The following is a 12865-nucleotide window of genomic DNA, read 5'->3' as shown; positions in this document are numbered from 1 at the left end:
CCACTGAATAATGTTTTTCTTATGAAATTTCTATCAAATAAGTTGTAGATTACAGACTCCAGGTTTCTTTTTAATAGAATTTCTAATTTCTTTCTTGAAGATGCAAGCTTTTTCACTTGCCTATTAATTACCATAATGTTGACTGAAGAAAAATGCACAGCCTACAAGTTGCAAGTTAAGTTTTATTTGGGGACCTTACTGAGAACTAGAGCCTGGGAAACAGCTTCTCAGATACTCTGAGGAACTGTCCGAAGAGGTAAGGCAGGCACCGGGGCACATAGGAGTTTTTGCTGGAAAAAGAAAAGAAAACAAAACAAAACACATGTAGTCAGACATGAAAATATTACTGCTAATCACAAAAAACAGACATCTCAAGTTAATGATTATAGTGCTTTTCTGTGTATGGGAAGATGCCAGAGTCTGGGCTTATGGGGATCATTCCTTTGATGTGTGCCTCAGCTGTCTGGGCCAGTGTCCTATTTTTCTCCACCTCAAGTCCCCTGAGGTGCACCGCTGCGGGCAGCTGCAGTGGCTCATGGCCACATTCATTGTTCACTGGACTGGCCAGCAACATTTTCTGTCCACAATAAGAAAGGCTATTCATAATCCTTTGTTTAGTTTTGTAATAGTCTCAGAAGTTGGGTTCAGTGTGGCCAGTGTTGTTTTTTCCCAGTAGGTTTTCTAGTGCCTGGTTTCTTTATGAAACTCAAGTTTACAAGGTTCACTTGGAAATTGCTTCATGCTTCTTTTATTTTTTTAACATTTAAGTGTTTTCTTCATATGGTGTATGGAATTTTAAGATCCATTTAGTATAGTTATCAAGACATTAAAAATGTAGTCAATGCTGTTGGGTGGCTTAGTGAACAGTTTTCATTGAAATGAAGTCACTTAGGGTCAGAAATTTGAGAAGAAAGTGGGCTCCACCCAGTGGGCTCCATGACTTTGTCATCCGTGTGACCTTGTCATTGATATGGCCTCGTTGGGGAGAAAAGTGCATGTGAGATATAGACACTTTTATTGAAACCTACTTTCAGAAATTTAATGTCAGAACATGTTTTTAATTGAATTATTTTTAAAAGATGCAAATGATCTCCTTTATTTGCTTATTGGCAATAGAACTTTTTATTTTCTCTTTAGTGGTTGCTTTAGTGTTTATAGCAGTTGTCTTTTTTTCTGATAAACTTTGCTTTTTAAAGTTTTTATTGAAATATAGTTGATTTACAATGTTGTGTTAGTTTCAACTCTACAGCAAAGTGATTCAGTTATACATATATACATTTTTAGGTTCTTTTCCATTATAGGTTATTATAAGGTACTGAGTATAGTTCCCTGTGCTGTACAGTAGGACCTTGTTGTTTATTTTATATACAGTGGTGTATATCTGATAATCCCAAACTCCTAATTTATCCCTCCCCCCCTTCCCCTTTGGTAACCATAAGTTTGTTTTCTATGTCTGTGGGTCTGTTTCTGTTTTGTAAGTAGGTTCATTTGTACCATTTTTTCAGATTCCACATATAAGTGATATCATATGGTATTTGTCTTTCTCTGATTTACTTCACTTAGTATGATCATCTCCAGGTTCATCCATGTTGCTGAGAATACGTTTTAATTTAAAATATAAATTCATTACTTAGAGTTTCTTATAAAAAGAAAGACCTCATCATTTTAAGTCACATGTAGATTATTGAATCAAGGTAAAATGATTTATAAGCCTTTCATTACAGGCCCAGCAAAAACCCTTAGGTTGCACTTAGCTTATATTTTTTGGCGTTGTTCCACAACTGGACTTCTGAATTATCCTTCTGTGGGAAGGAGAAACCCAGTACCTGGGGCTTTTCTGAAGCAATGAGCTTTGGGTGTGGATCTTCCTTTCCTTCACTGCACATACTGTCTGAATTACTATCAAGTCTTGTTTGTGTTTGTTTTTGCTGCCCCTCTGCCCCCAGATGTAAGCTCTGTGCAGCCTGCAGTCCCCTCTGCAGCTCCCTCGGGCACCTCCCCTGTAACCCGAGTCTCTTCTTTACAATCATAGGTGCTTGTTGAAGGTACTGCTGGCCCAGGGCCGCGGGGGCCCAGCTATGAGCACATAATGAATCACAGCAGCTTTGTGATGGAGAGGTTCCATACGCCAGTCTTTTTGTTGTTGTTGTTGTTTTTGCGAAAATATATCTTTTGCATAATCCATGAGATGGGTGGGGATTTGGACTGTTATTTGGGGGCAAGGGAAAGCCCCTTGGATAACTGGAGTCATGTTTGTATTTTAAAACTGAACTCTATAAAGTCGTTTGTGTCTTGACGTGCTATTTTAGCCCAAAGAGGTCGCTCTGCAGATGCTGTCCGGTCTTTATCCTCTGAGGTGAGTGAGGGTCTGAGAGTGCTGGGGTGAGCGGAGTAGGAGGATCGGCACTTCAGCCATTTATCAGATGGCTCGTGACACTGGGCTCACGGGTACCTGGGATTGCATTCCTAGAACCATCGGGTAACGCAGCATGTGGCTTCTTAAGGGAAAAGCTTAGTGTGAAAACCGTATTCCAAGTTCCCCGTGTGAACTTTGTCTCTCATTCTGTGCCATAAAGGGATCCTGGATGCGTTTTTTGTGTGGTATCCTACCCGGTGAGGACAGTGCACTTCCTCTCCCCTCCCCTCAGCTGGAAAGAGGTGCGATAGTCTCGGGAAATTTAACAACAGGAATTTGTTTCTTCTTGAACAGTGAGGATTGTGATTGCAGCTGAGACTGAATTCTTAAGTGTTGAACAAAGTATTTTAGTCACCAGTACTCATTTCCCTATACAGACACGTTCAGATGGACTCTGTCCCCTTGAAAGGAAGAAACAAACAAAAATGCATATAAACACTACGAAATGTAAAATAGCTAGCTAGTGGGAAGCAGAAGAATCTTTATGTGGGTGATGAAATTCAAAGTCTGATTGCTTTTAATGGTTGAATTTTTCATGGAATTATTTATGTACAGAAGCAGGTAAGGAAAGGACTTTAGTAAATTTTTGTGATGGTTGGAAGAGGTCACTGGTCAATGAGGCAGTAGGTGTGGATGTGGAGAAAGTTTCTAAATTTTAGTGTTATATTGGGAAGCAACTTTTTATTTATTAAAATTACATCAAAGAAATCCTAATGTTGGAAACTCCTCCCATGATTATGTTATTTTACTGACCCCTCATTCCTCTGAACAATGAAACATCAAACTAACCCTTACACACAAATTCATACATTGACAGAGAAAACAGAAAACCTTCATTAACTGAACAAATGAGCAAATGTGAGTTAACACACACATGAACCAGCCCCTCACATTTTGCACATATTTACATGTTGAGTTAAGTAAACCCGAAATTATTCCAGGTGGATCATGATAAATATCATGTATGTTGCTTAGATTTTTCGTACATTTAAATATTTTGGAAAAGTAGTCCTGAGACCCAAGTTGTTAGTCAAAACCATCTGTAATACAATGAAAGGAATGACCGTAACATGTCAAGTTCTGGTGTGTAAACTCTAATCTTCTCAGTCATAGGTTACAAGTTCACAACTGAGTTTTTTTTAATCCGTTAATAGTCTATTGTGTGGGATTAGGAAATAAGTTTGTATTATGACGTTGCTTGGCGTTTTTGTTGCGACTTAATAGTCAATATTCATAAATATTTCATGTGCCTTGAAAAGAAAGTGTATACTGTTTTATTAGAATACAAAGTTCTGTATGTAATTATAAGATAACACTCTTTTCTGTTTATATATTCTAAATCCTTATTTGTATTTTTCTTCTTGATCTGTTTTGACCAGAGTGGTTTATTAAAGTTACCCATTGTTAGTGGGTCTGTCTGTCTGTCTCTCCTTGTCAATATTTTGTGGTTTCTTTCTTATGAAGGTTGCACCTGTGTTTTGGGGGACATAAATTCATATCTATTATAATTTCATTGGGAATTGTAGCTGTTAGCATTAAAAATATCTTTTTTCATTGTTTTGTTGTTCACATAATGTTCCTGGCCTGAATCTTAAGTTGTCAAATATCAAGATCATAACGCTTGCCTTTTTGATTTGCGTGTGCTGGGCATAATTTCACTTCTCTTCATTTTTTAGCCTTTCTGAATTATTTAGTTATAAATATACATATATTTATTTTTTGATGTGTTTTTAATTTTCAGTGACTAAACTTCCCCTACCTTAACCTGTGTGCCAATATATAGTTGCTCATATATAATATAGTAAGGAAGGTATTTAACTGTATGTTTAGGTGAATTATTTTTAAAAGGAAATTTTTTCTTTAAAATCATAATTATAATCACTGTGTTTGTAAATTCAATCTTTCTGTTCTGGGTTTCTTTCAAAGTCAGATGTATTTGTGTAAATTACACTGAAAAAAGTATAATTATCTGTGTGAAAGTTATTTTGGCATAAGGAATTTTAAATTTCTGATATGTTCTCTACTTATGGAGCAATATGTATGCTTACATTCAAAGTAAAATTTTACACTGTTGCTCATTTAGAGCGTGTGCTAGAAAACAGTGGCAAATGTGATCCCAGAGTTAGGGTCCTAATCAAGGGAGACTCACTAAGCTCTATTTTATGAGTATAAATGTTTACCTAAGCTGCAAGGTGAGGTCCATTTTGGGCAGTAAAGGACTATGGGCAATAAAGGACGTTTTGCGGTGCTGGTTTATGGAAAACATTCAACAGGCAGTGGCTGTTTTACACAAAGTGCCATGCATTGTTTGAAACTATTTGGTCATTTATACACTATGCTTAACCTAAACACTATCTGGGATGTGCCGGTCTTTTCTTCTTCCTCCTTTATCCCACACCCTAGATTTTGTCACCTGCCAAAGTCAAGTAAATCTTTTTTTTTTTAAGTAAGTCTACTTTTTTCTTTTCTTTTTTTTTTTTTTTTTGGCCACACCATGTGGCATGTGGGGTCTTAGTTCCCCAACCAGGGATCAAACCCACGTTCTCTTCAGGAGAAGTGCAGAGTCTTAACCACTGGACCGCCATGGAAGTCCCCAAGTAAATCTTATCTAAATAGTTGAGATAATCCCTGAGTCGTACCTGTGTGGTCCAGTCAACGCATCTCTCCAAAAACAGAAGTGAAATACAGTATCGCTAAATTAAAAGGTCTACAGTGGCTGTCATGTTTGCATTTAAAGATTTTATTCCAGAAGCATAGTCTTAATATTCATCTTCCCCTGCCCATAAAAGCAGGTGCCATACTGACTTAGGAAAAAACACTTGCTGACAGTTTAACTTATGCAACTCTTGTCAGGGAGGCCCACTGACTTAGGCACTTAGGTTGTTAAACTTGTAGAAGTAGGTGTGCTTGAGATGCACTATTGGTGGATTGGGTGTCAGATTAATTTTTCCAATAGGAAAGCCTTTCTCTACATAGCCTAAGTACAAAATCTATAGAATTCTGGCATTTTATTGTCTGCCACCTGGTTAAGCTGCCTGAAAAGAGAGGACAGTATAAATGAATACGATTCCTAAATTACACGACGTTATAAAACTACAATTTTCTTCCTTTCCAGGGCATACAGCATTTTAATTGCTTGGTAATAAAGTGTAAACTCTTCAAGGACAAGAAGCATGTCTATCAGGGCTGAGAGGAGTGTCTGGGCCAAACTTAGGACTCTGAGAATATTTGTTCAATGAATGGATGAAAATGTTTTCAAGAAGATACTCTGTTTTCTTCATAGATGAATACAAATGTTTTGTATTCTTTAGGTAATCCAGAATTGCTTCAAGTATTATTCAAGAGCTTGGGTGTTTCCCAAACCCTAACCCAATGTGTCTTCTGGCTAGTTTCCTGCTGAAAGGTGTGCCTGTGCACCTGTGACCAGGAGCTCAAGCGTGTTTGGTGCTGGGATGTGTAAGGAATGCAAGTGTAGTGTTTCCTGTCATCTAATTGTTGTCGGACCCAAGTCCATGTGCCGAACAAACCGAAACATTGGAGTTTGAGCAGAGAAAGTTTCGTTACAGGGTCAAGCAAGGAGAATGCGTCGCTCGTGCTCAAAAAGCTCTGATGGTTTGGGGGGAAGAGTTTCTATAGGCAAAATCTGGGGGGAGGGCTGCCGGGTGTGTGATCCTCCTCTGATTGGTTGGTGGGGCGATAACCAGGTGGGGCTCCAGGAATGTCCATCATCAGCCTTGTGGTTCCAACCAGTCTGGTGTCCCTGTAGTTGTGCTCAACCTTAAGTTACCGTCCTCCACTGGGTGGGGCCCCAGTCCCTGTAGAAGAGCTCAGAGTTCCGTGTGTGTCAGATTGTTAAGTACATCTCTTGAGGAGGAACTGGGACCCTGCCCCGTCGCTGCGCCAGCTATACTTCTGTTTCCCGACTGCCTTTCCTTTGTTCTCTCGCTTTCATTAGTAACTCAGGGAAGGTCTCGGAGGCTGAAGCCTTTCTCCTACAGACAAGAAACGGGGGACATGGAAAGGCTTTTGTACCCGGGAGGGCCCCGCAGGGTCCTGCTTGGTTTCATTTTCAAGTGTGAAATATTCAGATGAAGATGGTCCCAAGTGCCTTTCTCTCTCTGAGAAATGTTAGTTTTAATAAATTGTTGGATTTGTTCAGTTAAGCCAAGCAAAGCCAACAAAATTTTAAAAGTTGCTTGACTGCATCTTTAGGAAAGTTTTGTTAAGTCATACATTTGGACAGTTTTTAGAGTAACTCCTGGGTGAGCAGATTCTCAGGCAGGTGTCAGCGCATCGTGTTTCCGTATAAAGGACCTCTGCGTGTGACCCTTGGCTCCACTGCCATCATGTGGTACAGCGGCATGCCCGCAGCTGACGTTTCTGTGCTTTACTGAGTTTCAAGTAAAAATTTAGAGATAACAGTTCTAGGCCTTTCTACCAAACTGGTGTTTTTTCTTTCTTTTTTCTTTTTATATCCCCTGGCAGGACAGTTAAAGACAGAACTAGAAACTCCTGAATGAGTAAACACTGACCATTTTCATCCCCCAAAGAATGCAGATGTGAAGCGGAAGAGGAGACCTCTCCCCCAGAAACAGCTTTCTCTTACCCTGTAGGACTCAGTGCCAGATTCCCTCATCATCACATGGGCCGTTATGCTCGTGGTACTGTGTGAGCAGCACTGCTACCCGTGCTGGTATTTGCCTTTTGCTTTCTTGGGTGTTGCTGCCTCTGTGGATTTATGGAACTGATAATGCAAATATGTGGCTTCTAGTGAGTCTTTCTTAAGCTTGGCTGTTATGTCTTCTCTCCGAAGGTTCAGTAATAACTTTTGGTTTTTGCACTGTAATCTTTTCAATTTTCTACTATATATGGAACGCTCTGGCGTAAGCTGATGATACCTAAGACACATGCTTGCTATCACACTCTTCAAAATCTCCTTGGAGGGACAGAGCACATACATACAAAAGAGGGAATATCTGAAATGTATCAGGTGACTTGTATTAAAGGGTAGAATCAAGAGGCTGGGAAGGTCAGGATGAGCTATGGAAGTTAGGGAGTGTTTCAGAGATTACTTAAGCTGGAGCTTTAAAACACTGTTTTCTTAGAGATAGCAGTTTGTCCACATTATCTACACTTTTCAGCTTCTCCTCAATTCTAGGTGATCATGGGAAGCTACTCTAGCCAGAGAGACATAAGGAGACATCTGCTAAGAATAGGCATTACACATGCCTTCTTGTTGCTTCCTTTCTTCCTTCTTCATTTTGCCTGGAATGTGAGAGTGATCAATGGAGCCATGGCTGCCATTTTTCCACTTGAGGAAAAGACCATTAAAAAAATGTTGGCCCTAACCTGTTTGTAGTCCCTGAATCAGTACCAACCTATCTCAGTTTTGTTTGTCATTATTTACTCACACATCCTTTTTACAGCTGAAAACAATTTTTAACCAGTACAGATATATTTAACACTTTTGCCATATGGTCAAGTGACTAGTTGTCAAGAATTGATTCATATTTTAAATATCTCATCACTACATTAAACAAATAGCTGACATCACTCTCTATATTAACCTAAAATGAGCCAAACTTTTAAGCTGGTTGGGGGGAGGAGAAGGAGGGGCAGGACTAAGTTATAAACAAACATGAATGAATGATATTTCCCCTCATCTAGTCCGCATCTTTCATTTCTCACGTGTGAAGCCAATTAAGGGAAAATTATGTGGTAAAGTAGTAGCAGAGTTGCTTTCCATTGAGATTTCCTGTGGATGGTTAAAAAATGACATTTCATGGATTAGGACTTTTTGAGGAATTGCTTAGGACCATGTGACATTTATAAAAATATTCTTTGGCACGTAACATTGCATGAGATAAAATATGAGAAACCTTAGTATATTTACAAGTAACATTTCGTGTAGGGAAAACTTGTAGAAATAATACTATGTTTTAAAATAATAAAGTCAGAGGTTAATCATATCTTTTATGAGTTTTGACTTGAGCATGAATGATTTTATTGTGTTTCTTTTCCTTGTTCTGAAAATGAAACCTTGTGTTAAGTGGACCACTAGCATTTCCTTCATAGTTTCCTGTCGATCTCTCGGTGTATCTCCCAAGGAATATAGAAATATTGGATTATTAGCTAATGAATTCCAAAGTTAGAGAACTTTGGATTCACTCTAAGAGTCTCCTTAAGGGCTAGACTCTGCATGAATGTAATCTAAAAATGGTAATTCCATGCATGAAGATGATATCTTTATTTTAGTTTTATGTATTTTGTTACATTATTTTTAGCCATATTACCTCTAGTGAAAATCATTTGTTAATCCCTTTTAATTAGCTTTTGAAATTTAGTCATAGCTGGGCGATGGTTTACTGCTTTGAAACATTAAACAGTTTGTGGTATGGTTGCCTTATATGGTCTAAAGAGTAAAAAGTATTTGATTGCAAATCTTAATTCTTAGATTTAAACTTGAGACCTAATTTTTTTAGAGATTGAGATAGTGGAATATTATTAGGCTAGAAGTATTATATTCTAGTTGATATGATATTTTTTTGGTGAATCTGGACTCACTTCCCATCTCCAGACAGAAATGCTAAATTATCTTGGTGAGATTTCTTATCCATCCTGTGTTTCAGTATTGAATTTGGCTTTCTTAATTCTTACTTGGGGTTTTGCCAGAGATGTGTCATGTACTTTAAGCTTTGAGGAAAAAAGCATTGTGAAATGCCACAATTATCAAAGTAAGTCTAACCACTTTTTGATTATCCATTCTGTGATTTTTCTCCCAGAAATCTTTAATCCCACAACAGCTTCAGTGACTACTTGGCACATATTTGATCAGAGCAAATTCACCTCATTTCCAGCTAATTTGTGCACGACTAATGCAAAATGCTTTTGGTTAACCTACACCTAGATTAAGTAATAAAACACACCAATTCCAAAATTCAACACGTTTCCCAGGCCAAAATACGCACTTAAGAACACATGTCCAGTTTTTGATTATCCATTCCACTTCTTCCTTGTATAAGCAGGGCAGTTTGTATATTAAAGATGGATTTTTAAGGATGCATCTGTGCCAATCTCAATACCATAATCAAAGAATTTTCCTTTGATTATAACAATTTAAAAAGTTGCAACAGGAAATGCACCTGCTGTTTCCATATTAGTCTACCAGTTTAGGGATTAGATTTAACCTTTGTCAAACGTCTGTACATAAATTGGCAGATATTTACATTTATTGGTGTAAAACCAGGATGTGTGGGCTTCCCTGGTGGCGCAGTGGTTGAGAGTCCGCCTGCCGATGCAGGCAGGGGACACGGGTTCGTGCCCTGGTCCGGGAGGATCCTACATGCCACGGAGCAGCTGGGTCCGTGAGCCATGGCCGCTGAGCCTGCACGTTCGGAGCCTGTGCTCCGCAACGGGAGAGGCCACAACAGTGAGAGGCCTGCGTACCACAAACAAACAAACAAAAAACAGGATGTGGCAGTAACATGAGTGATTTGCCTATTTTTCTGGTATTAAGCAGATTTTTCAAATTCATTCAGGTGAGTCATGAAAGAGACAGACTCACAGTTTCTCTGTGACCATTGGGCCCTCTTCCTGGGATTTTGTATTTGTGGAGCGTGTGAAAGCTTTGACACTTGACACCTGACCCATTGAAATGCCAGCTCGGCCTGGGGGGTGGCCCGACAGGAGGCTGCAGTGAAGGCAGAGCCCCCACCCTCTGCCTGCCGGGTATGAACACTCTGTGGAAGGTCACTATTGTTTGAGGTGGTTGGAGATTTTCACAGCTGGCTTATGGCAATTTATATTCTTTCTTTTGTTTTTTTTGCGCAGCTGTGGTGAACTTGGACAATTCCGTGGTTGACCTGGAGACCCTTCAAGCTCTCTATGAGAATGTGAGTAACAGGGAAATTTTATGTGTGAGGATGTAACAACATATACGTCCAGGCTCGTTGCTTCCATGTCCTCTGAGGAAATTTGTTCCAGGGGCACTGAATTTACATAACTATGGGTTTGTAAAAATAATTTCTAGGAAAATATTGAATAAATGTGTGGTCTCATAGTTTTAAAATAGGGAGGGTGGGAGGGAGGGAGACGCAAGAGGGCAGAGATATGGGAACATATGTATATGTATAACTGATTCACTTTGTTATAAAGCAGAAGCTAACACACCATTGTAAAGCAATTATACTCCAATAAAGATGTAAAAAAAAATTGTGATTCAAACCATGTTGTACATGAGGTCTTTCAGATTCCCTCTTTTGAAATATAATCAGTACTTAGGCGGACGCTAATTTGAGAGGAGTATAGTGTGACGTGCTGATGCATTTAATCTTCACATGGAAACTATCAGTAGCTGCTATTATTACCCATTTTGCAGATGAGGAAACTTGGCATGGAGCATCCACACGACCTGCCCAAGGTCACACAGGCCGTGTTGGTGCTGAGCCTGGGATTTAATTCATTCTGACTCTGTTTCTCTATCTGCCGGAGTTTCATTCACTGAGTGGCAGGACATCGTGTCTTTCTTCTAGTAGCACTTTCACTTAAGAAGTTGGCAGGGAACAGGAATGAGGAGAATGACCTGGGCATGGTGCTCTCAGAAGTGCAGTCCGGGCAGGGCTGCGTGAAATGGCTGTAGCTGGGGCACAGCATTAAATGACATTGGTTCACGTAGTGAGAAAGAGATTCTCTTTTCAGTGTGCTGGATTGTATCTGGGAGAAAGTCTCCGTGTGCCCCTATTTTTTTCATTTTGTTTCTGTTCTTGCCTGTGGTCTGGCTGGTATTTAAACCTCTGTGCTCTCTGGGGCCTGGTCTTGGTTGGTCCTGGGCTTTTCTGTACCCAGTCAAGTAATTTCTGGCTCTGGAGACATGTCTGGTGGGCAGGAGTCAGACCCCCGTCCCTGACCACTCCCTTGAGGAGAGTGTGTTCCAGCTGCTTGTCCGTTCTTGGATTTGGTACTTTTTTTTTTTTTTTTGGATTTGGTACTTTTAAAGCGTGCGTCCATGTGGTGTCCCTTTGAGGCTGGGATTTCTCCTGGTGTGTCACCCAGTCCATGGGTGATGTAGCGCTGGCGCCTGGTCCCCATCGTGGCTGCAGGCATGTGACTCGATCATGAGGCGGAGAGGGAGGGCGTGAGTGTTTTGTTACCTGGTACTCAGTACATGATGGAAACTGGAAAAAATGGAACCATTTGGAGGTACAGAGAGCTTTCATTGCCCTCGAGTGTTTCCTGCCAGCCCTCTCTCAACCAAGAACCAGGTGGAAGAAAGGAGGAAACACCAGGGAGAGTAATGCCTTCAACAGGTCTTAACGGTGTGATGTCAGTGTGGGTGTCAACTTGTATCTCGTGCACACATTCCATATACCGTGTACATGCGTTTATGTAGATACATAAGGTACATGTCTGTATATTATATGAAGACACATGAACGTTTTATTTTAAGCTGGTATATCCATGTGCAGAAACATATACAGAAAAAATAGAGAACATTGGGGACAACTATATTTATGAGGGAAGTTTATTTTGCAGTGATTTAGAGTATTTTATTTGGGAGTTTTTAGTCTTTCAAAGTAAATTACTTTCACAAAATATAAATTTCTGACTCTGGACAAACCAGATAGCTACCCAGAATTTCTTACTGTCATACCCCGTGAAAGGAGAACCAGTACCATATGGCACTGGTTACACTTGTGGTTTTCTTTATATTGTTGATGTCTTTAAATTTGATGGTTCAGACTTCCACTGTGTCAGGAAAACAATCACTTTTTGGTGGGAGTGGTTCACAGTGATACTAGTTTCGGTACGAATGGGCCAGATTGTTTTGATCACCATCTTTAGTAGGAGAGCTTAAAGCACCCATTACAAATAATAGATAATTGTATATGCCTTGTATACAGACAGAACTCATGCTAATTCCTGAGTAACATCCATTAAAATACAGGTCCAAAGAAGGCAGAACTATTTCTTTTGTCCACGACAACATCCCCAGCACTTAGATTTAGGTAGTATTGGGCACTTAGGAAGTATTCAGTAAACATTAAATGAATATATATATATGAATTGATGAGTGGAATCTGCTGGTAGGCTTGGTTCTAAGACCTCTTTGGACTTTCTGTTATATGGTTTTCAAATACTTTTTGCCTCTTCAGACTGACTGATAGCATCATGAGTAAGGATCCATATTGAACATGTTTGTTCTATTTTTACTTCTTTGTGATAACAGGACTGAACGTGCAAAGTAATGAGTGATTCTTTTTAGGTGGGTGTGGTAGCTTACTGTAACCTGCTCTACACAAAAAGTGGTGAGAAGTGGAATGGTTGAAACTTTGAAAAGGGTAAATGAAAGTTTAAAATTTTTACGTGTTTTTAGAATTCTGGGTCATTAAGGGTAGACTTCCAGGGACCTATTGGCATATAAGGATCTTCAGTTTTCTAGAGATGAAGACT

At 39.5% G+C, this 12865-nt stretch overlaps 1 protein-coding gene across 1 annotated transcript in view; it reads left to right on the top strand.

The window, feature by feature from the left end:
* Positions 1-12865, top strand: part of FMN2 (formin 2) — a 312579-nt gene that overhangs the window by 183230 nt on the left and 116484 nt on the right. The window contains exon 8 of the mRNA XM_060126886.1: positions 10247-10308. Coding sequence (XP_059982869.1) covers positions 10247-10308 — 62 coding nt within the window. The remainder of the gene's footprint in view (positions 1-10246; positions 10309-12865) is intronic.

This window comes from Lagenorhynchus albirostris, chromosome 16 (genome assembly GCF_949774975.1).
Source record: "Lagenorhynchus albirostris chromosome 16, mLagAlb1.1, whole genome shotgun sequence".
In the NCBI taxonomy this organism is placed as follows: Eukaryota; Metazoa; Chordata; class Mammalia; order Artiodactyla; family Delphinidae; genus Lagenorhynchus; species Lagenorhynchus albirostris.
Note: the sequence above shows the minus strand (reverse complement) of the source record. Positions and strands in the feature narration are given on the sequence as shown.